The 25,992-nt window shown below is 46.3% G+C and overlaps 1 protein-coding gene across 1 annotated transcript; it reads left to right on the forward strand.

The window, feature by feature from the left end:
* Positions 1-305: 305 nt before the first annotated feature.
* Positions 306-7,246, forward strand: LOC142767071 (uncharacterized). Its single transcript, XM_075868287.1, has 3 exons — positions 306-625; positions 2,653-2,886; positions 6,925-7,246. Exons 1-3 carry the CDS (start codon positions 386-388, stop codon positions 6,931-6,933), a joined length of 483 nt encoding a protein of 160 aa, XP_075724402.1. The 5' UTR covers positions 306-385; the 3' UTR covers positions 6,934-7,246.
* Positions 7,247-25,992: the final 18,746 nt, after the last annotated feature.

Below are 25,992 nucleotides of genomic sequence, written 5' to 3' on the forward strand. Positions count from 1 at the left end.
CTAAAATAAACTGGAAAAAGCGGTAGCTTCCCAGCGCACGTTGTCTCTAAATAGCTGCTTTACCTACCACAAGTGAGGCATCAAGAAAACAACAGTGGTATTTTTAAATGCAGGTTGTTTGCGTATAATATTAACAAGCATAGCATAGTTTTCTTATACTTAGCAGTGTTTTAGGTCGTAAAGAGAAGAAATCACGATGCATATCTCTATATCGCAAGTATGATTACCTCAGGCAACGCCCTCACAACGGTTGAAATCAGGCCTTGCCGCGTTGGCAGCCAATGCCCCTTAGCGGGTAACAGCCAGAACAGAGGAACAAGCAAGGCAGCAAGCAGTAGAAGACGAGGTGTACGGCCAGCGGCGTAGCGTCAGGGCGGCGGCGGTCATGGCGCTCCCACACCTCCAGCTGCGCCGGTGGTTGTCGTTCATGGCGGAAGTGCTCTTCCTCGCCGGCATCATCTGGCTGCTCCTGCTCACGGTGGCGTCGCTGCTCAGCGCGGGCAGTCAGAAGACGAGCGCCGCTGAGCACGCTGGTGGACTCCTGGTCGGCCTCCTCTTCGTCCTGCCGGCCCCGATGCTCTTCCTCATGGATGCCATCTGCCGGAGGGCGCCCAGGACGTCGCAGGTCAGTGATTACGCCGCAGTTCCATGAAATATGGCCATTTTATGTGCATCTATAAGGCAATGGTTGTGTACCTGTCTGTGCGCAACGTGTCGACAACGTGAAGCTTTGTTGTCAGGCGACGTGTCATTATCATTCAAGTCCCAATAGTTAGCGTTATAGGTCAGTATATCTTTTCGCAAGCCACCACAGTTCTCAATGGCGAGGCTTCTTTTTAGAAAAGTGCTCACGCATGCTGCTTGTATGTCTTTCATGATAGGCAATTACTGGGAAAACATGGATGACGCCTCTGTCATAGAAATTGGTAAAAAGCAAAAATTTATCAAATTTATCGTGTCTTCACATATCTAGTATTGCTTGTTCAGCATTTATTCTGCGTTATTGTATCGGCAGTTCTAAATGTGTGTGGGTGCTTGGCAACTGTAGCACGATTTGACATGGAGGCACAAAGCTCTGACGTTTGTGGTGTTACAACTCAATACAGACGACTAACCCTTATGGTGAAGACTTAACGACTGTAATAGCTGAAATTAACATATAACTGGACACATCACGTCATAGACTCCGCGTCATGATGACATGACGAAGCACATACAAACGACTGTTTCGACCCTGGGGTGAAGTATTGAATGCAATAGCAACGATTAGCAATGTCAACCAAAGAATGGCGAGAAGCGCTATACCTGCAATGCTCTGCCCACCCGCAAAGCAAACACTAAAAAAACACAGAGACGACGAGCATGGACTAAAAAAATCTCACAGCTCGACCTTTTAAGCGTGCTGCACACACACGAAGAATGACGTGTGAAACGAACGCTCAAGTATATTCAGGACGAGAGTGAACAATGGTCACAGTTGCTACTTTTTTTTTTGTGTTTGAGCAGCGCGCTTCTTTCAAGAACGTGGCCGCTGAAGTGAGTAAAGTGAGTTTCGTGCGCTCTATAACTTCAACGCGAACTTTCCGGTGAAAGTACAAGGCGTGCAAACCACTGCCACGAGACAAACACACGTTCGAGCCTTGTAGCCTGTAGGACAAAGCGCTGGTGGTAGAGGTAGGAAGCGTACGCGCATCGCAAACAGCGTGGTCACGACCTTTAAGGCGCACCATATGCACCCTTCGTGCCATTGCATGGAAGTTGACGAGAACAAGCTGCAGCTCGTTCGAGGTGCACCCACCTGCAGTAAATTTCGACTAAAAATATCTGGCCGGTAGAATACTGTTAAGAACGTACACTCTGTGGCCGAGTTAACTGACCTGCGACTCCCAGTGACGGGTCAAGAGATTGGTTCCCGGTGATGGAACTTTTAATGTATTTTTGTGTTTGTCATCAGTTAGCGTATATTTTACACGATATCCGTAATTAAGTACGTTAGTGAGCTCTTGGTGGGTCCCGGCTTGAAGAAATTCCATGGTGAAAAAAATTCGATCGCATACAACACTGCTGGCACGAAGAAGGATTTCAGTTCTACATATTTTAGTACACTGCAGAGTCCTCTTTTAGTGTGTGCTTTTGTAGACTGGTCATCACTATAACAAAGAATACGCTGGTGAGTTGGTACTAGAGATATGTTTGCAAAGGCCAGCACTGCAATGTAAAGACAACTCGCTCTTCAGAGTGCCCTCAGATGAATGATATGACAGCATGGAGGCTTGGAAAACTGTTCAAAAGATTGTCAATGCTGAAAATGTATGTGAGTACTCAATCAAAAGCAAGTGGTTCAATAACATGGCCACTTTTTAAGTGTCATTTGTCATTGTTGAAACAGAGCGATATCACGAAAAAAACACGGCAGCAATAAGCACTTATTTGTGGCTACGTGCTACAAACGGGTGGTTGTCTTCTTTCCCTTTCTTAATCCTTCCACCTCATTGCAGATTTCCGCAGGACTCCTCAGGACTATTTATGTGTTTTCCGCAGGACTCCTCAGGACTAATTGTTTTTTTTTCGCTTCAGTAAATTATTTAAAACTGAGCCAATTCACCAAAGCAGCAGTTTTAGCTGAAAGTAAAGCTGGGATTGGGTCTGCAGGATGCGACGCTCCGGCCAGCGGCTCGCCGGCGTCGGCCGCCGCCCATGCAGCGTGAGCCGAGCCCGCCGTCCAGCCCGGAGTTGGCCGAAGAAGGAGGCCTGATGGCGTCCTTCCCGTCCACCCAGACTCCGTGGTGGGCAGAGCGCCCGCCCACGTACGAGGAGGCGATACGGATGCCCAAGTTCGAGGGTCTTCACACGCCTAGGGTGCACCAGCCTCGAGTTTACTATCAGGCGGGTGCACGCAATAGCGAATGCTAGGCGTTGGCTGTCTTAAGCATGGCTTGTACTATCGCTCATATTGGATAGCTTTATAGGACCCATCACCTAGTCATACAGTGACTTGTATTTAGACGCTGGAAGTTGTTGCGTGCCAAACAACGGTCATTATGTGACAGTAATATTTCAAACTGGTTTGTCACAAGCTGCCAAAACCAGTATCTTGAACCAGAGCGAAACTATGAAGCTATAGGGCGAGATTAAATTTCTTGCAACTCGCTCCGTGAAGCCTTGAAAAGCTTAATACCTTCTCTTTTCTATTTAACTCTTTTATACAATTACACGCAACCACCCTAAGTGGACAAAGCACCTGCGCTAGTGAGACTGCATGCGCTTGAGTAATGGACGTTGCGTGTGGTTGCTCAAGCTATAGATACTTGCACAAGGTTTCTGGCCATGGTGTGCGGCTGTTCTATGCGTAATGCCGCATCATTTCTTCCGATGACACCGCGTACCAGCTAGCTTTTCTAGTAGCTGGGCAATAACTAACGAAGCAAAAAATCAAGTTGATGAACACTTTAACATTACCGGACAGTCTATATGCTCACAAGCAGCTCAAGAGAGACAGGACGTGGGCAGAAACGTCACTGATGACGTCACATGGCCGGGCAATTTCAGTTGCACAGTTTAGTGTGGCATTCTGTAAGTATCTCTATTCGGTGAATGTCAGGGTTTTGTCTGTGGCACTAGGGGGGGGGGAGGGGTAGATATTACCTTTCGCCACGCCCCTTCGCGGTCGTCAATATTTTTCTCCCTTGAGAACCACAATTAAGCAAAACGTATACTGCTACCCAGCCCCCGCTTTCCTTCTTCCTGTGGGACTGTTCCTCTTCTCTTTTGACTTACTCAACCAAGCTGGCCGGCTCCTCCTTCTGCTCCAACAATTATTTTTGCTTGTGCCTTTTATTCCTATATACACAGTCGCGCTGAGGCCCTGAAGGAGATAGGTCTGCTTGTAGAGACGCCAGCTCCACCTCCCACCTGTTTGCGAAGTATTCATTCACCATTGAAGTGCTACGTTAAGGTTCTCTTTTGGTGGCGTAACGCAGAATTTTTGATATATAAATGCTTTTTGTCACATCTTAAAGACCTTGGCTTGTGTTAATCCATTCCTACTGCGATATACCAATGTTTTGTGACTAAAAAACGGGAAGAAACATGTACCTAAACGCAATGTACTTTGAAAACTTTGAGTATACAATGAAATGACATTGTGAGAGACATCTCAAACGATGAACTACACAGCACACTACAAGTTTTGCAAATGCAGCTTTCAATACTTCAAACTGAAGCTATCTAGGATGTTTCGAGGCGTAACGTGTTCAGGGGAGGTGAGAATATGAATTGTCACAACAGCATAGGGTTTCCGGGCATGTCACTCAAGTTATTGGAACAAAAAAAAACTGTTGCTTCATCAAGATGTTAGGCCCCAGCTGGCAAACTCTGTAGAGGAACGAAGTATTGACTGATGTACTTAGCGACATGGCTTCTTTGTTTTCGGGGGTGGGCAGTATCTAGACACGCGCAATTTTAAAAAATGCTGCGTAGAAATGAAATGGTTGTAGCAAGCATGAGCATACAAGCGTAGATATTTCAAGCTATTCACTTTCTTCCATATTCACAGTCATTATTTCGAAATTAGGTTATCACAGCCTCCTTCGCCTTCGCTATGAATCCATACGTCGTAACGATTGGCTGATATCCCCCTCTGCGATGATTACTCGCTATAGAAATTTACGTAGGCGAAGAGCACATCGTCGACTAAAAAAACTCCGTGTCTAAAGTGGGGCCCCACAACACTTTCTAAGCATGCCCAGAAAACGCTGCCAATCGGTATTGGAGGACTACGTCAACATGCCAGCAAACATTACAGCGCAGTACGGTATCTGGGATTCGCCATCAATATTTAAAGTCAGCTGGAAAACGCTCCTTCATATCTCTACAAGTGATGCCATACACCCCAAATATTGATGCATGTGCCAAATGGCAACGGCTTTGGCTGATTTGAAGAGCGAAGGAAAATATTACTTCAGACGCCTTGCTTCAGTCAAGGGTGGATTGGTTGATTGATTGATTATACAATCAATTGATTGATTTATTGATTGATTGATCGATTGATTGATTGAATGAATACTTTATTGGACTATGTACAATGTGTTCTCGCTTATTGGCTTCAGTACCTCGGTGCTGTAAGGAGAAGAAAAATTGGCGGATCCCACGCACAGTGGGAATCAAGATATGCCAAGCACGGAGGAGGAAGGTTGTTATGCAACATTAAAATCAGCACAACATGACGAGGTGGAGGTAAATGAAGCGGTACATGACTTCCGTGTCATGATAATCATGTTTGAATGTTTCGCTTACCTTCGTCATCTATTCACGTCACATGATACAAATTTAGTATATGTGAAGCTACCGAAACGGCCACGAGCACGCTATGAGCGTGGTATGTTCTCATGTTCTTACATGGCACGCATCTTATGATTATCAAGTTTGCACCACTCATATACCTTCATCGTCCATTCACGTACCACAATACCAAGTTTGGTATATGTGAAGCAAGCGAAACGGCCGCGAGCGCATCATGAGCCTGTCATGTAGTTATGTTGTTACATCACACGCATGTCATGATTTTCATGTTAGGGTCTGCCGCTTGTGTTCGGCATGCAATCATGTCAAACCATACCAATTTTGCAACATGCGATGTGAATGAAACCACCACAAGATCTGCAGGACCATGAAATGTAAATCATTACATTTATGACAGACATATCTTTATTTTCATGTTATGTCCAGCCAATTATGCTCGTAATACAGTCATAATATGCTATTCTAATTTTGGTATCGATACAATAATTAAAACGGCCAGGAGAGCTAAAACTCATAGGCAGATAGATAGATAGATAGATAGATAGATAGATAGATAGATAGATAGATAGATAGATAGATAGATAGATAGATAGATAGATAGATAGATAGATAGATAGATAGATAGATAGATAGATAGATAGATAAGATAGATAGATAGATAGATAGATAGATAGATAGATAGATAGATAGATAGATAGATAGATAGATAGATAGATAGATAGATAGATACGCTCAAAGTCACCAAAGTTCGCTAAGAAAGGCTTCGCATTTAAAAAAGACAGATGATCTCAAACTAGTGAGCTTGGTAGGGCTGGGCAGGGAATAGCCATCGCGCGCAAGGCACCGCACCACGTATTCAGCCTGGTTCCGATGAGTGGATTTTCGAATGTCCTGAGGGTAGTCCCCTACATATCTTGCTGCAGCTGAGGAAGGGTACGTTGGGCTTTCTTCATAAAATCAGCTTGGCTTGATTCGTGAACTGGTGGAGCATCGTGAGATGAACAGTTACGGGGGCCGCCGCTGAATTCTGCCACGTGTTCGCACGCTCGCGGCTGCACTGATAGTAAGCCGCGTGCTCGACCGAACAAAAAGGAAAGCACTGCAGGTCCTTACACGCACTGACGAAGGGGTGCATTTTCTTGCCCCTTCCTGCGTAGTTTTCAGCATGCTCTGTAGTACGAGAAAAGAGAGAAAGCAGTTGAAGTAAGCGTCGCATTCTTGTAACTGCACTCCTACTTGACGGATTCTAAATATGTTTGCCTCATGTGATCCACGAGCTGTCATGCGCAAACATTGCAAGCTTACTTCACTACAACTCGAAAATGTGTTACTGGGTCTCTTTAAACTGTCAGTTTAAGCGCACGAATAAACAGAAAGGAAGATATATATTCTTCCCTTTCTAATAGATAGTTTAGTTGCGAGAAAGCGCTGGTCCTGTCTTCCTTTCTGTTTATTCGTGCGCTTGAACTGACAGTATACCATGCATATGGAGCTAGCCCAACTTTCGATTCTGTTCCCTTCAAACTACTTCGCCATATCGCGGTTGATAAGTTTCTGTGACTTCAAGTTGAAAGCGCTTGTTACAACGTATAACAGACGCAGCTCTTTCGGCGTTTCATGCAGGTTCCGTGAACGGGACAAGCCAGACTCGCCGCCGCCTTCGCCGCATTTTCAAATTTCCGCAACCACGTTCGCATAAGGTGAACCACTTCATGGATGGTACCGATTTTCCAAATTTAGTGATTCACACAATTACAGACAAAAGACAGCCCCATGCCGTCCTCAGGCGAACGGATGTGTCCGAGATGTAAGCTGCCAAGAGTTTGCGCCAAGTCGAAATTCGACAGGCAGAGCAATCCAGGCACCTGTGCTCATACGAGCCGAATCGAGGAATCATCGTGTTCCTGCGCCGATAGGCTCGTATAAAACAATTCAGCGTCAATTCAATTTTCTTTTTATTATTTCCACGTTACCCAATCATTGTGACGCGTTTTGTTGTTTCAGTGCATGTATGCGAGCAGAAGCATGGATTTTTCAACATTCCTCTTGTGAGTGTATTTCTGGCATATGTTCACTTTTATGTAACGATCTATGCGAGGCTAACGCTGGATTTCATTGGACGGTGAAAAATGTAGTCTTACTTTATTTATAAAATACGAAATACAACAATATTTTTTCATTTTGATGCCTCGCAACATTCACTTAATTCTCTTGCAGCGACTTGCTCATCGCATGATAATATAAAATAGTTACTGGTGAACGATTTCAGCAGCGCATAATTTATAATGAGACATACGATATATTTGTCACGTTCGAGCTGCAGCTTGCACTTTGTGTGCCTTATGTTCTCAGCCTTTAGTGATCAAGCAAACATTTACACTTTGGGGTGGTATGGTGTGGTCCAAGCTTTCAAAGCACTTAGATTTATTAGAGCCTTTTAGGGCACAATAAAAGTGATTTGTCGTCCACATCTCAGTTTTTTGTTTTATTCATGTTCACTGCAATGTTTCTTTGTCATGCAAAAATTTGTGGATATAGGTAATCTAGTTTTATTCTTGTTTTATGAAGCAAGGTGGACATCAAATATAGGTGTTATAGCAAACCGCAGGGAATAACAACATGCAGTGTAGCCATAATTGCTGCTTTGGCACGCTGGTACATATTTCTGTAATGAAACCTATCACGTCCTTACCTTCCATATTTTCATAAGGCATTGCTAAAACAAACTTCTGAGTGCCCACTTGAGGTTTCTAGTTTAAAAATAGATCTATGATATATAGTTAGAATGTATTTGTGGTGTGTTTCGGTTTCGGTTTTATGCAACGCTAGTTTCAATTTCATGTAAAGTGTTTTGATCCTTAAGGGGGCGTTACCCTGTGTATATATGCACGGCGTTTTATATAATAAAACAGTTCCTGCTTGGCTACCGGCTGCGGCATGCTCTTGTCAGCCATCGCTTCAGCGCCGTGCCTTGTGTTCTCCGTGCGTCACGTCCGATGCACGATACTACAGGTTGGCGACGAGGAGGAGGTCAGCGTGCATCCCGCCAAGGTGGGCATATGACTATTTGCTACTAGTGCTACCATGTTCAGCACCCTGAACACAGCCCAGTGATACTCCACTTCTGTGGATCACCAGTTCGTGAACACCGAGACCATACATACTGGGCTACGCATCTGACTCGGTCCTCCGGTTCGGCTACCTTCCTCCACAGGGATGTGCGCTGCGATACCGCCGCCTGTGTTCCTGCAGTGCCCCGGTAGGCCTCCTATTTCATGGCGACAATGGCGTCCCGTTCTTAAAGTTTACATCAATGCCGCCACCAGGGACGCCACGCCGGAGCACAAGAGGGCGTTGCTACTGAACGCGGTGGTCGTTGAGGGTTTGAACTCCTACCTGCTTGCTGTTGAGGATGAACCTATATTCACAGTAGACCACGCAAGCCCGGCGAATGCTGTGCAAGACGCGTATGCTGCAACACTCCAGCAGCTGGACGCGATTTTCAAGGAGCAAGTCGATCCGATGTACCTTCGTGCCTCACTATAAAGACCCTACGGCAACAACCAGCCGAGACCGCAGTGGCTGGTTAAATGGCTTGTTCGACTGTGTTCTCTTCGTGCGAGTACCGACACACTGGCAATCGACCAAATTGTAGCAGGAATCGCGTCCCCAAATCTGCGGAGAAAAATTCTGAAGATGGAAGCGGAATTCCCCATTCTGAAAGTCCGAGATCTTGCCATAAAAAAAAGTGCGTCGACCACGCGTTACAACAGCTCGATGCCCTTTCAAGCGACGCTATTTCGTCGTGTCAGACGCTACTTGATGACCTCCCTTCGACCCTTCAGAGTGTTCCTCCTTCTCCAGCTGCTTCGCAAGCCAGCGCCGTCTTCTCACCGACTGCGACTGCTCCCTGGGCTACCGGCGCGTTTGACACTGGTTCTCCGGCGACGCCGTCAACTCGCGTGGGAGCGTGCTTCCGCTGCGGTTCGTTGCAGCACAGGGCCGACGCTGCCGCTTGCCCCACAAGGACCCCCACCTGTGTGCGTTGCGGAAGGAGATGACACTACGGAAGCGTCGGCCGATCCACAAGATATGTATGTACCTACTAATAGATCGAGCCATACTTCAACTTCCCGTACTACGACGATTTCGGCCCAGACTGAGAGCATGTCGACATGTGCTGGACCTGTCGGCGTCTCAGCTCCCCGTACTCCTGATGTGCCTGCTCCTGTCTTGTTTCCTACGGTTTAGCAAACGCGGACTCTACTTACTTCGACCGGGAGTACTTCTACTGCGAGGACAGCAGTTCCGGTCGAGTCTACTGCTGCTGACCATACGTTAGGTTCTTCCGTCTCAGCTTTCCATACTTCGGCGGTGTCTACTGCTCCCAATTTGACTGCTGCTGCGTCCACTCCGGCTGTGCTTCTACTGATTGGTGATAATTTCTGGGATACTGTTTCTGTTTGCTGAGCGTAACAGCCGGGATTCCAGAGCCAGCCCCTAGTCTGTGTGCTGTCGAACGCTTCCGCTGGTCGCGTCTACGCTGACCGTGCCCGTTCCTGCTCTCTGCGTGGCTTCTGCATCGGTGGCGCCGAGTCAGGCTCCATCCATTACCCGCTTGTTTCGGCCCCTACTGTGCTGGAAGTGCACTGGAAAGAGAGTTCATGGGCCTATTCTCTCGCTCCACCGGATTGCTGCGGGCGGCGACAGTCCAGCCGCCACCTGTAGAAATGGCACCGGCACCGGCGTAGTCACGGTAGACACAAACAGGACAGTGATTATGTGGACATCCTCTCTCGGGTGATGCGATAATAGGGTGGTGATTTGGCAATGTGACTTGTTGTTGTATTGTTGCTCTGCATTCTATACAATTTCAATACTTCATCATTAGTTGTGCTACGTGCAGTGTGTGTTTGTCTTATGTGTTATTCTTTCTCAAGTGTGCATTGCCTTTGTATTTGTTTGTTTGCAGTGTTATTGTTCACGCTGTTATGTTGTTCATTAAATATGTTTCTGCATATTATGTACATTTTAATTGTATTGTGCATTGGTTGCATGGAGAACCCCACATCATCTTCATTTTCAGAGGGGGAGATGCGGTATCGGGGTTTTGGTTCCGGTTTAGGAACGTGTTGTTTTGCCCACTAGAGGGCTATATATATATATATATATATATATATATATATATATATATATATATATATATATATATATTAAGAAGTTCGCACTAGAGATCTATCGAACATTTAAGCAGGAAATTGCCAAGGAAAGGATTTATGATAATACTCGGGGTAGTTCTCTACTGTTTGAGGCCAGGATGGTAGTACTGCGAACCAAGACATATCGGGCCAAATACGAAGGGGTAGACACAGTATGCAGTGCGTGTGGAGAGGAAGAAGAAACTGCCGAACACTTGAAAATAGTCTGTAAAGGGCTTCACCCTATAGTTCAGGATGATGGCGCAGAGTTTTTCAAAGCACTGGGGTTTAGGGACCGGGAGGGCAAATTAGACTTTAGGCGGGTAGACTTAACTAGAAGGAGGTTATCTGATTGGTGGCTAAAGTCAAGGCACGAGTGAAAATTAAACTCTTCACTGCAAAGTACGAATCCTCAAACTCACTTTTTAAAGAAAAAAAAATAAATCTAGTTTTTGGTTCATTAGGTATTACGGCTTGGTGGCGCTAGCCACCGCCTGATCTAAAGAATACAGCCATATCCATCCATCCATCCATCCATCCATCCATCCATCCATCCATCCATCCATCCATCCATCCATCCTATGTATTTGCCACCCCGTGTGGGAGGTGCACGTACGTTGAACACGCAATTTTTTGTAGTAGAGCTTGGACTTTCTTTCGTAGGGCAGGGCTCCAGTTTTGTAATTATCGAGTGAGACAAGTCATAGAACAATTGGTGTCGGAAAGACATGGTTAAAAAGACTGAACTGTTCAGAATGTGGGATTGGTCTTCAAGTGGACCCAAGTGTAGAAGCGGAAGGAGAAGAGGCTGACGCGAAGTGTAGGCAATGCGAGGTCGAGGAAAAAATGGAGAAAATGATGGTTACCCAGAGTGACAAGCTGATGAGAATCGCCGAGCTCGAGACTTCGTTGGCGACAGAGCCAGAGAAAACGAGGGCTATGGGAGAAAAGCTGAAGTCCGCTGAGAAAGCACTAGCCAAGGTAAACAGAGGAGCGGCCTACGGAGAGAAAAGTAGGGAACCGCAAACCAGAAATGCGGAGAAGAAAGAGCAAGCAAGTTTGGAAAAAACAGGTTCAGCCGGTTCATTTGTCGCAAGGCCCAGCTTCAGCGAAGTAGTGGTGGGGCTGGGAGGGGACAAAGCAGCCGGCGTCACAGGTGCAAGAAACCCCCAGGTGCAGGACGCTCCAGCTGAAAAGTCACAGCATGTGATCATCGCCGGGGACTCGAGTTTAAATCGATGCACAGAAGCCATCAAAGAGAGGGTCATAGGTGACAAGAGGGTTGCAGTAGGGGCGTTCCCAGGACGCAAGCTGGAAGTAGTCATGAGGCAAGCGAGCGCGAAACTCAAAACTACAGCTGATAGACAAAACCTCGTAATGATTTCAGGTGGTTTAAACGAAGTCTTAAATGAAGATACAGCAGGTTTAGCAACCACACTGGCGAAAGGCGTCGATGACATGCATGCCACTTCTCCTCAGGTACAGGTAGTGATATGCACAATACCGGAAGTACCGGTAAGTGATAGCAACCTGCAAAGAGCGGTTGTCAACGCAAACCAAGAAATATGGCGGATGAGTCGAGAGAAAGGCTTTGAGGTGGTAGAAATAAACAGAGAGGTGCATAGGTGGGGTGGTTTTCAACGAGACAGAATTTACTTCGATGGGCGGCTAGGTCATGAGGTGGGTTGGCGACTTGCAGGACGCGCAGTAGCTTAATTGGGGCGAAAGCAGGCCCTTTGGTGTGCAGGATAGCTAGTACCGAGGAAAACAACCAGAAAGACTCTTTGACAGGTGGTATGGACAAATACGATTCCAGAGTGGCACCAGTATCTAAGATAGGTAGAGTCCGGGGCAAAAATAAACGTAGCCACGAGCGCCGAGCCATTTTAGACATAGGGTATATTAACATACATGGCGGTAGGAACAGGCTGAAGTGGGAAGCTATAGAAGAACAGCTAAGGGAGGAAAGGCCGATGGTATACGGGTTTGTAGAAACACATCTCAGGAACATGGAACAACCTCCTAACAATGTGGACTACGCGTGGGAATATTGTAATAGAACAGAAGGCAGCAGAAAAGGGGGTGGTATTGGGGAATTCATTCATAAAAGTACAGACTGGAAAGGGGCAAGCAGGAGTGCAAGGAACGTTTATGGCTAAAAAGGAAAGTGGCAGGGCAAATGACATTCCTTGGTTTCGTGTACTTGTAGATGGCAGCAAAGGCCAGAGAGGAAAACCAGGCAATGGTAGAGTGTATATCAAAGAATATTCAGGAGTTAGGGGGAATAATTAATTTGTGGGGTTTAACGTCCCAAAACCACCATATGATTATGAGAGACGCCGTAGTGGAGGGCTCCGGAAATTTCGACCACCTGGGGTTCTTTAACGTGAACCCAAATCTGAGCACACGGGCCTACAACATTTCCGCCTCCATCGGAAATGCAGCCGCCGCAGCCGGGATTCGAACCCGCGACCTGCGGGTCAGCAGCCGAGTACCTTAGCCACTAGACCACCACGGCGGGGCAGGAGTTAGGAGGAGAGTGCGAGATAATTATGCTAGGAGATATGAATGCACACATAGAAGATATGGATGGATATACCGACCCGACAGGCAAAATGATCATGGATATGTGTGAAAGGCTGGATTTGATCATTTGCAACAGTAGCGAGAAGTGTGAAGGGCAAATAACGTGTGAGGTAGGAAGGCTGCAGTCGACGATAGATTACGCACTGATGTCACATAGGATGTATGATAAGCTCAGAGGAATGCACATAGATGAAGGTGGCTCCAAAAGGCTGGGAAGTGATCACAAACGTATCAAGCTAAGTTTCGGAAGAGCAGTGAAAGTGGGAAGGAGACAAGATGAGACTACAGGTAAATTTTTATTTGGAAAGGCAAATTGAAATAGCCACTAAACAAATTGAGAAAGTAATGACTGAGGACAATAAAACAGTGTGGACATACACGAATCTAGTTAGACTGTTTGAGCGAGAGCTTACTAAGGCACGTGACAAGTCACCCCGGAAAAGAAGACACAAACACAAAAGTTGGTGGGATGATGAAGTTAAGAGAGCCATAGCAAAACGTCAGGAAGCCTCAAGGGAACACAGACATGCTAAGCAGCGGGCTGAACCAACAGATGATGTTGAAAGAAAATGGGAAACCTTTCTAAGTTGTAGAAGCGATGCATCCCTTCTTATCAATGAAAAGATTAGGAGAAAGGGAGCCCAGTGGCTGGCAGAAGTACATACAAAAGATAGAAAAGCAGCTACGATATTTTGGAACCATCCAAACTCCCTAAGAAATGAGACGAGCCTGGAGCAGAGATTATAACTACAGCTCAAGGTGCTAGGCTAGAAGAGGAAGAAGCTATTTAATATATAAGAACAAGGGTGACAGAAAAATTTCAACACAGAAGTGCTTCATGCACCACAATAGACAAGGATGAATCAAGTGGTGCAATGGCTCCATTTTCACAACAAGAGTGGGAAAGGGCTGAGAAAAGGGTTCCTAGTAGTACATCAACAGGCCCAGATGGCATTCCAATTATGCTGATAAAGACAATAGGTCCGAAGTCTAAGCAGGCTTTGAGAGAGGCAGTGAGCAAAATAATAATTGATGGAGAAGTTCCCGATGAATGGAAACTTAGCAGGATGAGCACGATCTATAAAGGAAAGGGGGACAAAGCTGACATGAACAACTATCGTCCTATAACAGTGAAATCAGTGGTCTACAGACTGGCGATGCAGATTATAAAGGAAAGACTGCAGGCATGGATAGAGGATGAGGGGGTGCTGGGGGAACTGCAGAATGGGTTTCGGAAACACAGGAGGTTGGAAGACAATCTTTTCTCACTGATGCAGTGCATCGAAATAGCAGAAAAGGAACACAGGCCCCTATGGCTAGCATTTTCGGATATCAAGAGAGCGTACGATATTGTTGTCCAAGAGGAATTGTGGGGAATACTGGACACACTAGGCGTGGAAGATGTAGTCACTAATTTTTTAAAGAATACCGATAAAAGTAACAAGGTAGTTATAAAGTGGGAAAAACAGGTATCCAAGCCTGCAGAGGTAAAACGGGGGCTTAGGCAGGGGTGTCTCCTGTCACCCTTATTATTCATGATGTACCTACAAGGATTAGAGGCCAAAATAAAGGGAAGTGGACTGGGCTTCAACATCTCTTTCGTCAAACAAGGAAAACTCATTGAACAGGCACTACCAGCATTGATGTACGCAGATGATATAGTGCTAATGGCCGACAACAAGGAAGATTTGCAGAGATTGGTAGACATCAGCGGTAATGAGGGAGATAGGTTAGATTTTATATTCAGTAAGGAAAAATCAGCAGTCATTATTTTTAATGACAATGAAGGTAGTGAGCTTAGAATACAGGAAGTCACGCTAGAGATAACAGATAAATACAAATATTTGGGCGTATGGATAAACGATGGGGCCGAGTACCTAAGGGAACACGAAATATACGTGTCGACTAAAGGTAACAGGAATGCAGCGGTAATGAAATACAGGGCACTGTGGAATTACACTAGGCATGATGTTGTGAGAGGAATATGGAAAGGGGTCATGGTTCCTGGTCTGACGTTCGGCAATGCGGTCTTGTGCATGAGATCAGAAGTTCAAGCAAGATTAGAAATAAAGCAACGTCGAATAGGTAGGCTTGCCTTAGCAGCTCACGGGAATGCACCAAATCAAGGAGTACAAGGTGATATGGGATGGACATCATTTGAGGACAGGGAAGCTAGCAGCAAGATAAAATTTGAGAAGCGATTGAGAGAAATGGGGGAGGATCGTTAAGCTAGGAAGGTATTCAGCTACTAGTACATGAATGTCGATACAAAATGGAGGAAGCGAACCAGAAAATTGACTGGTAAATACTTAGAAAGCAGCAGGGGGCCAAACCAAAAAGAATTATCGGTTAAGAAGAAGGTGAAGGAAGCTGAGACCGACGTGTGGAGAATCGGCATGATTAAGAAGTCCGCACTAGAGATCTATCAAACTTTTAAGCAGGAAATAGCCAAGGAAAGGATCTACGATAATACTCGCGGTAGTTCTCTACGGTTTCAGGCCCGGACGAGAGTATTGCGAACAAAGACATATTGGGCCAAATACGAAAGGGTAGACACGGTATGCAGTGCGTGTGGAGAGGAAGAAGAAACTGCCGAACACTTGATAATGTTCTGTAAAGGGCTTCACCCCGTAGTTCAGGTTAATGGCGCAGAGTTTTTCAAAGCACTTGGGTTTAGGGATAGTCAGGGCAAAATAGACTTTAGGCGGGTAGAATTAACTAGAAGGAGGATAACTGATTGGTGGCTAAAGTCAAGGCACGAGTGAAAACTGAACCCTTCGCTGCAAAGTACGAATCCTCAACCTCACTATTTAAGGGAAAAAAATAAATCTAGTTTTTGGTTCATTTGGTATTGCGACTTGGTGGCGCTAGCCACCGCCCGATCTAAAGGGTAGAGCCATATCCATCCATCCATCCATCCATCCATCCATCCATATAGCGAGGCTTGTTTTATATAAAGGGAGTTCCTGCTTCGCTATATACCGGCTGCTGTGTACTTCTTCTCGGCCAGCGCTTGAGCACCGTGCCCTGCGTTTTTCGTGCGTCGCGTCCGACGCACAGTATTCATGAAATTTAGTTTCACAAAACTGAAATGTGAATTTTTTCCTAATCGTGTTGTAGCACAAAACTGGTAGTACAAAGTACTCTCATTGCGATCAGTAAGTCATCCTTAGCTGCGGCAATGTATGAATAACACTCTTGGTGAGTGGCTTAGTTCATGTTTATCACGTATTTTCACCCGGAGGTGTGTTATTAGTAGGGAAGCGAATAGCTATTCCAGTGGTTGTAACGACCAAGCGAATACTGCTCGGAAAGTTTAGGAGCAGGTATGTAAATATTTTCAAAGCAGCCTAAACATTGCAATGTTCGAAACCTGTTGAGACAAATATGTACTATTTAGACGGAGTAATTTTCACTCATTGAAGTGCTATTGGACCCAGCGCCAACACATTTCGGTTTAATAAACCTAGTGCAGGGCGCATTTCAGTTCTACCAAAAGTTCTCGTGATGTTCAATGCCTCTAACGTCATACGAAAGAAACATTAAAAGGCTGAATATACGCAGCAATTGGCTTTCCGAGCACTACGTCACCTGTGACTGCCGTGTTTATGCATACGGCACTTTGTCTACAGAAGCAATCGTAGCGTGCTTCCGGCTACAGGAAGTAAAGGAGGATTAGGATGAAAGATTTTTCAAAAGATCACTGTAAATTGCAGCTTAGAAGCACTGATGTTTTTGGAGAAAGTGAAATGTTTGGTTGCCCAGCAAAATGCTGTGCCGGACGTGATTTATGAAATCTCAGACACAGTGACTGAATTTATGATCCCTGCGGCCTTGAAGGGGCCAAGACAAGGTCACGCAACTATTCGGGGTTTAAAGCAGACACTAGAAGTAGGGGGTTTATTATGCCTGTAGAATTATGAAAAGTGCGCCGTAAAAGAACATTTTTGTGCAAAATAAGTCGTCACTGGCCGTAAACTCCGCTGACCACCGGTGACCACCATTTTGCATTGGCGCGTGTGTCGTCATCAGCTAGAATGATCGCAGCTGCAGTCTTCTAACAAATTTCAGCCGCTGCAAACGGTCCAATTTTGCTACCAAGCTGGACAAAGCCAAGTCATCTCGATTCGACGCATGGCTGACTACGGACCAAAATCGTTTGCTGAAATAAAGACACGCGCAATGCTAGTCGCTCGTTACGTCACTGTTCACGAGTGCACCGTAAAGTCCGACTCTCAGGCAGCCCACATGTTTTTAAAGATGTTCAATTTTAAATTAGGTGTTAGACCAAGTGCGCTCACATTTCGCCAGCTTGTTTGTGAATGCACAAGGTTTAACCCACGTAACACAGATTATAGTCTAAAGTTGGGTGTCATGGCCACTTTAGGTACACAAGTGCAACAAAAGGGACTACATTCTTCGAAACGTGCTCAATGAGCGGAAATTTATATCCATACAAGCAGCATCGCAAATAATTTTTTATTTCATTTTGACAACACAATTTAATTAGCTCATCATATAAATTGCAGCATTTCATCAAACCTTCGTTTTAACAAGCACTTTTCTGGGTTCCTTCAAGTTCTTCTTAGTGAAGTTTCGCGGTACTCATAAGGTTTAAGAAAAAACTAGTGCACTAAATTTTAAAAGAGCAGTGAAGTGAAATTTATGCGTGCCAGTATACTTTTTTCTTAATTACCACCAGTTTTTAATTACCTCATAGAAGAAAATCGTGGCTCAAAATTCAATGCAGGGACAAATATCGGTGAGATTATTCAGATTAAGATGACTACTATCGCCCCGCCGCGGTGGTCTAGTGGCTAAGGTACTCGGCTGCTGACCCGCAGGTCGCGGGTTCGAATCCCGGCTGCGGCGGCTGCATTTCCGATGGAGGCGGAAATGTTGTAGGCCCGTGTGCTCAGATTTGAGTGCACGTTAAAGAACCCCCGGTGGTAAAAATTTCTGGAGCCCTCCACTACGGCGTCTCTCATAATCATATGGTGGTTTTGGGACGTTAAACCCTACAAATCAAATCAAATCAAGATGACTACTATCGAGCATGAATTGAAAAGGTTGGCCAACCCGTCGAATATTATGGCAACAGCATTACTGGTTTTGCAGAATTCTGGCGCCAGCATTGGTGGTGGCGTCTTTTCTTCTCGGCTCATAATCAAGGACTGGTCCCGAACAAAAATTCAAGAAGGATTCAAAACAACAAGAATCAAGATTTTCAGTCTGAAAAATAATCTTGCCCATGCTATCCACGTATCAAGCAGTTGTTTTACAACAAAGCCACGCCATTGCTTTTATTAAATTTGCTCGAAAACTACACACACACACACACACACACACACACACACATATATATATATATATATATATATTTAGGTGTGTGTATGTGTGTGTGAAAGAGAGAGACGCTACGATGACTGGGAGAGACGTGGCTTGGCCCATACTTCACGTTTATTCACTTCTTCCTCAACGGCCACTACCAACCATCAATACCTTCTTACGTCACAGGATTCCCCCTTCCTCGAAAAAATCCGCTAGCTACAATCAACAAAACAACAAAAAGCGGAGAGTTAAGACGAAAAATGTCCAAATGTGCACTCTAGTTCCACTTCAGATGAAAGTTCCTTAACTTGCATAAAAAAAATTACACCAGAGAGAAGCAGTCCGGTCATATTTTGGGGATCTCTTCTGGGCGAGGGTGACTGTGGCGTTCTGGAGATGATAACTGCGTCCTGCACAAATACACTGACCGTGACACCACTTGAGCAGCTGCGAGGAACGAACAAGCTTGGAAGTCCTTGTAGCATTTTAATGATTTGTGGGGTTTAACATCCCAAAACCACCATATGATTATGAGAGACGCCTTAGTGGAGGGCTCCGGAAATTTCAACCGCCTGGGGTTCTTTAACGTGCACCCAAATCTAAGTACACGGGCCTGCAACATTTTCGCCTCCATCGGAATTGCAGGCGCTGCAGCCGGGATTCGAACCCGCGACCTGCGGGTCCGCAGCCGAGTACCTTAGCCACTAGACCACCGCGGCGGGGCTTGTAGCGTTTGAAGGTCGGACGTCGTAGGTGCCGAATTCTTTGTCGTAGGTCCTGTATTCTGTGTCGTGGCTGAGACAGAAGCAGTGCTTCCAGCCTTTGCGAGCGAGAACCGAAGTTGATGATACGACGTCGGTATTCCTGCGTTGAACAAATGGTAGTGTTCAGTCTGTTTTTTTTTTAGTTTTCTGTGGTGTTTAAGTTGGTAGGATTGTATGCGATGCCTTGATATCGTGTGCAGAAGACATTCTTGACGTTTTTTTTTCTTCGAAGACGGCTCAGAACTTGACTTTCCTTTAGTTGGTGTCTTTTTTTACGATCATCCTTAAGCCGCAAATTAGCTTGCGATGTCATTTTAGTCCATCGTCGGGCTTATTAACGTAACTGCCGTAGTTGCTGGGGTTCTTCTTGTTCTTGATAAATTGTGCTTACCTGTGAAATCAGATTATGCCGATTAGTCTGTGCACTGTTCACGCACTGCAGCCGAACAAAGTCGACGGTCAATGTTACAGTGGCTTAAATAGGTGATGTAGGTCGCGCTGCCACGTGTAGAGCAGCAGCACTGGCTGATCACACCTTCCTATGGCAGATCCGGTGGCAGCAGGCTTGAAAAGTATTCGAAAGATATTCTTTCTACTGCGAAATGAGAGTATGCCGAATAGTCTGTCCCGTTCACGAACTGCTATCGTACAAAGTGAGAAACAAAGAATATAGAGAGAAAAGGGGAAAAGAGAAACAGAGAGAGGAAGAAATAGAAATAAAGATAAAGCTACAGGCATAGAGACGAGAAATATATGAAAAAGAAAGAAAGATCTAGAAAGAGGAAAAATCAATCAAAAACGAAATACAAATAGCCAAACAGGTATTAGAAAAAAATTGGCAGATCCCACGTACAGTGGGTATCGACGATATGCGAAGCACGAATAAGAAAGGTTGATATGTCACCTCAAAATCAGCACAACGTTACGAGGTGGATGTAAATGATGCCGTACATGACTTCCGCATCATGATTATCTTGTTTGAATGTGTCGTTTACCTTAGTCATCTATTGACGTCGCGTGATAAGAACTTTAGTATATATGGAGCTAGCGAAACGACCGCGTGCACGCTATGAGCGTGGTATGTTGACATGTTCTTACATGACACACGTGTAAGGATTATCATGTTTTCACCAGTCATTTACTTTCGTCATGCATTGACGTCACGTAACACCAAATTTGGTATATGTGGAGCTAGCAAAACGGCCGCGAACGCATCATGAAGGGCCCCATATACTCCAATGTAGCGTAGACGCGCGCGCACGCTGGGAACAGCCACACTACGTCAGCAAAACGGGAGCACTTAGTCTAACCCCAGGCGCGACCAGTGCAATCAGCGTCCGTCAGCGCAGACCGATGGCAACCGGCGCGAAATGCGACATGTCGCATTTCGCGCCGATGCGTTACCTTGACAACACTGCGTCTCCCTCTTATCGTGACAGAGGAACGCCGGACGCGCTTAAACGCGCATGCGTCAAAGCAACGCAGCGCGGCGCACGCGTGCGCGTATAGGGCAGGACCGGTGCCTTGTGTGGCAACGCCGACGTGACCAGACCAAATGAACGCCGTTGAGCACGTGCACCGCGTCACGTTAAGTTTATTGGCACCTTGACTGTGGCATGTAGTCATTTTCTCACATGACACGCATGTCAGGATTATCAAGTTTGCACCAGTCACATACCTTTGTCATCCATTGACAATACGTAATACCAAATTTGCCATATGTAAATCTAGCGAAACGGTCACAAATCTATAATGAGAGTGGCATGTAGTAATGTTGTTAAATGACACGCATGTCGTGATTACCATGTTTGTATGTGTCATTTACCTATGTCGTCTGTTCGCGTCGCGTAATACCAAGTTGGTTGCATGTGAAGCTATCGAAACGGCTGCGAGTGCATCATGGGGGTAATATATATTCATGTTACATGACACGCATCTCATCTTTATCATGTTTGCACCAGTATCATACCTTCGTCATCCATTCACGTCCCGTAATAACAAATTCGGTAAAAGTGAAGCTAGCGAAACGGCTGCCAGCGAATCATGTAGCGTAGCATGTAGTCCTGTTGTTATGTGACACGCTTCTCAGCCTTATCATGTTTGCACAAGTCACATACCTTCATCCACCATTCCCGAACCGTAATACCAAATTTAGTATATGTCATGCTAGCGAAACGCTCGCGAGCGCATCATGAGCTTGGCATGTAGTAATGTTGTTACATGACACGCATGTCATGATTTTCATGTTAGGGTCTGTCGCTTGTGTTTGCCACGCAACCATGTAATGCCATACCAGTTTTGCAACATGCCATGTAACCTAAACCACCGCAAGAGCTGCAAGACCATAAACAGTAAATCATGACGTTTATGACATTAATATCGTGATTTTTATGTTATGACTAGTCAAATATGTTCTTCATAAAGTAATGTTGCGCCATATTAAGTTTGGTATCAATATCATTGAGAAGCGTTACCTTCAACGTCAAACGAAAGCCAAGTAAAGACGCCCTAGACTGAATTCCGAACGCACGATCCACTGCCTATATATACGGGGTGGCCAGTGGCCCCACCGCGATGGTCTAGTGGCGAAGTATACTCGGCTTCTGACCCGCAGGCCGCGGGATCAAATACCGGCTACGGCGGCTGCATTTTCGATGCAGGCGAATACGCTGTAGGCCCATGTGCTCAGATTCAGGTGCATGGTCAAGAACCCCAGGTAGTCCATATTTCCGGAGAATTCCACTACGGCGTCTCTGATAATGGTATGGTGTATTTATGACGTTAAAACCTACACATCAATCAATCACATTTCCCCCGTCAATATCATTACCTCAATACATCTGGTGGAGGTGCGGAGTGGCAGTAGGCTTCTTCAAGGTGAAACGCCTTATTAGGCATAACTTGTGTCCGGGAAGTCAAATCACTGCCTTCAGTGGACGCTGTGCACCGATATCGGCGAAGAGGCTGTCGACCGGCGATGAAGCTGATCTTTGTTGTGAAGCGTCGTCTTTTACACATCACGTGTCATACTTTCCAGCCTTACCACTCGCAGTTGCGCAAGCTATCGAATAGGCTTGAGTGTTCGCGTTGTAAATGCAATATTAACCAAATAATCTGTTACAGTCGTGAAGCTTCTCGAACATTGAGGCACGTAGTGCGCCGAGCATTGCTGGCAGTCTTTCTGTGCGTAAATTATATACAGTGATACTGAAACCAACGCGTATGGCAAAATGTTAAGGCGAATGCGCTTGCATTGACGGCACGCACCTAGGGATCCTAGCCCTGGTGGCGTTGAAACTTTGTTCGGGAACCTTAGGGAGCCTTTATGTGAGAGCTGCCTCGGCGGCGCGAATATTGGGGCTCTCTAGGGCACCTCCTGCAGCAGCGGCGGTAGACGAGGCACTTCTTCTAATTGCTTCGCTCATTGTTCAGGAAGAACCGGCTGATACGACTTCGTTTAGAGGTTGCTGGTTTATATTGAGAAGAAAACGACCTGACTGGTGTGGACAGTTTTGAGCATCCCATTTCAAATGAACGCTGCAGACAGACTGCAATCTTATGCCCTGCGCCGCGCTCCGTGTTCGCCCTCGCGTACTCATTCCCTGTGTCGATCTGAAAAATGACTAACACCTGGACACAGATACTAAAAAACTGAAACAGAATTTGCGTTCCACGGTTGTTTCAGTACATGGGGACGGCAGGAGTGCTTCAAGAAGAAAATTCTCCAGATTATTACGACTGCGTTCTTACCAGAACAAGGCGTTATAAATACTATCAATAGGAATATGTGAGAAAGTAATGTGAGTGTCTTTTACAATGCTTCGCACTTGAGTTCCCAAATTCATCTTAAAAAGAAAAGCTCCTTTCCTGTGGAACAGGATTAAGTGCGTAGCATAGTCACGCAGTGATTCACGTTCTTAGAGTGCCCACTCCTCCGTTTACTAAGTCGTCGATAACGCCAATGTGTGAAGCAAATATACGCAGCCTTACCCCAGCCTCGAGTAGAATTTTGCTAGGAAGATTCTCAAACTCGATTTGTTGAGGAGCAATTTTTTGCACTTAATCAACTTGTGTTCATTACGGCAACTGAGACACCCGTCGTGTTCGGCGGCCTTCGTCAGGCTGTTCCACTCATCAGATGTAGCGACATAGCGCTGGCAAAGTGCGCGTGAAGGGAGGGGGGATCAGCCCACTCGGCCCTGCAGTATCGCTGTCTCTTGCACGGCCCTGGAGTGAGCCGTAAGTTTCCAAAACGTCTTTTGCACTTTTTTTATTTAAATATTGCCACTGCTTCGAAGTTATTTCTGGAAAATATATTGCAGACCTCAGTAGTTAATTTTGACCCGGATTTCAGCATTTGCATGTTTGTTATTTCTGGTGCTGAGGGATTTACTGTGAGTTGATCACGTCAGATGTGGTGCTTTTTGGGAGATAAGACGGGCTTCTAAATTGCACCGCCACAAATTGCTTCGCACAAGACCACGCGAGGACAATACAGTCATGCGTAGGCCGAGCCACACGTGAGGGCTCAGCGCACCGCACGCGCTTCACGCGATTGAGGCCGTTGATTAACTGTAACGCTGGGACAGCATTAGGTTTCTTTCTTATACTTGACATGTTGCGAAGGTGTGGTGTATAGAAAAAAAATGGCATCATATCCACGGAGTGAATGATGGAGAGTGGGGCGAAGCATCCGTCCGTCCATTCGTTCTTGCTTCCGTCCGTCCATGCGTGCGTCTGTGTGGCCGCTCGTGCGTCCATCCATCCGTCCGTGCGTGCGTCTGTTCGTGCGTCCGCACGTCCATCTGTGTGTCCGTCCTTGCGTTCGTCCATGCATTCGCTCCTGCGTCCGTCTATGCGTCCATCCCTCTGTGCAGCCATCCGTGCGTCCGTCCATGCATCTGTCTGTGTGTCCGTTTGTCCACCTATTTAACACTCCAAGTACCACCATCTCGCATCTTTTCATCCTATATTCCTCATATAGAAGCACCGCCATCCAGTGGACATTCCAAGGACTAAACGTCAGGAGGCTGTTATGCCTGCGAGTCCACACCGAACGTCCATGCCTCTGAAAAAGGCAATCTGTGTCAAGGCCAGCACGCGAGCATGCCTGATGCGAACAACTCAACGGCGTCACCACGCGGCGGTGCCTTTCGGTCGCGCACGGACAGCGAGCCCGTTGCAGCAATAGGCATCTTCCTGTCTGGCGAGTCTTACGCAATGCGTGGCGACGTCACTTGTCCTTGGCTGCCCCGGATTCAATGAGAATAACGCGGCCCAGCGGCGACCCCATTGGAGGATTCTGACCTCACGGCCAGTGGCGCTTCTGGTTGGACATTTGGTTATTCAAAGAATTCACCCGGTGCATATAAAAGAAGCCCTGCGGCGCGTCGCGAGCAGTAGACCTATGTGTCAGAGTAGAGTGCTCGGCTCTTCGAGTCTCTAAACTGTCGGCACTAATGCCGAATTTGTAAGGCCTCTGTATATATGCTGTACATAAACCTTGCTTAACCCACCGTCGTCTCGTCCACTCATCGATCAGCTCTGCGCAGAAGCAGTCGTGAGCTGAGAAACCTACGCTGCCAAACGGCTGGTGACCGTGCCGGCGGATGTCGGTGCACTGGCGCCTTCGGGACCGTGTTGGCGTCGCCGCGTTTCGTAACAGTGGTGGTAGCGGTGGGATTCGTGGCACCCTTCGTAACGTCGTCGGGGGCGCGCTTCGTACCAGTGATTGGCAGCTGCGGGATCGGCCGGCGTCAGCGACATCGATGCGGTGAGTGCCTGATGTTTTCCGCTCAGTTCACCAGACTACTCTAGCTCAGGTTATAGTAGTTTAAAGAAGGGCTGTGTGAAGCGTTAGAGTGAGCTTTGATCGTTTCAAGCCATAGCGCTTTGAAACCAAAGTTAATGCGGAGGGTGTAAACACGGCAATGTTAAAATTGCTTGCGCGTCTTGCTAGTAGACTTATAGTGGGTCTGGCAAGTAGATTCCTAACAGGGGCAAACAGCAAGCGGCTAGTGTGAAGGAACTCATCGAAATTTGTGAGGAACTCGGCATTACTTAGGGCCGTGCGAAATGAAAGCAAGCGATCCTTGAGATCATGAAGGATGAAGGAGTGCCGGCTAAGGAAGTCGATGAAGCCTGGGTGGATACCAAAGCACGCCGCGAGGAGGCTGAAAGGCGAGAAATAGAAGTTTGCGAGTGCGAAGAAGCTGAAAGGCGAGAAGTTCGCGAACGTGAAGAAGCTGAAAGGCGCGAACGTCGCCAGCGTCAGGAGGCTGAGATACAGGAGCGCCTCAAGTTGAAACGAATAGAATTGGCAATCCTACAGTGTTCGCAGGCGCCTAGCGTAGCTTATCTGACAGTTCAGGTCAGCGGTTATAGAATTCGGGACCAACTACCACCGTTCGTAGTAGGCAAGGACATGGCGAAGTATCTCCTCAAGTTTGAACACGTCTGTGTGTGAAATGCTTTAGAGCGGTCTCTTTGGGCGCAGAACCTGTTAGCTCTTCTTCCCGGCGAAGTGTCCGACGCGATAACTTGCTTGTCGAGGGAAGTGTTTGAGAGCTTTGACGAGGTTAAAGAAGTGCTCTTGAGACGTTATACGTTGTCACCTGAGGCTTTCAGGCAAAGGTTCCGGTATGCTAAAAATGGGAATGAGTCACACGTTGACTTCGCATGTTGTCTTAAAGCCGACTTAATTGAATGGTTCAAGGGCGAAGGTGTTTATGACGATCACGATAAAGTGGTGGGATGCATTGCATTGGAGCAATTCTACCGCTGCATCGAGGAGGATGTCAAGCATTGGTGCC

Source organism: Rhipicephalus microplus, chromosome 7, assembly GCF_043290135.1.
Source record: "Rhipicephalus microplus isolate Deutch F79 chromosome 7, USDA_Rmic, whole genome shotgun sequence".
Taxonomy (NCBI): domain Eukaryota; kingdom Metazoa; phylum Arthropoda; class Arachnida; order Ixodida; family Ixodidae; genus Rhipicephalus; species Rhipicephalus microplus.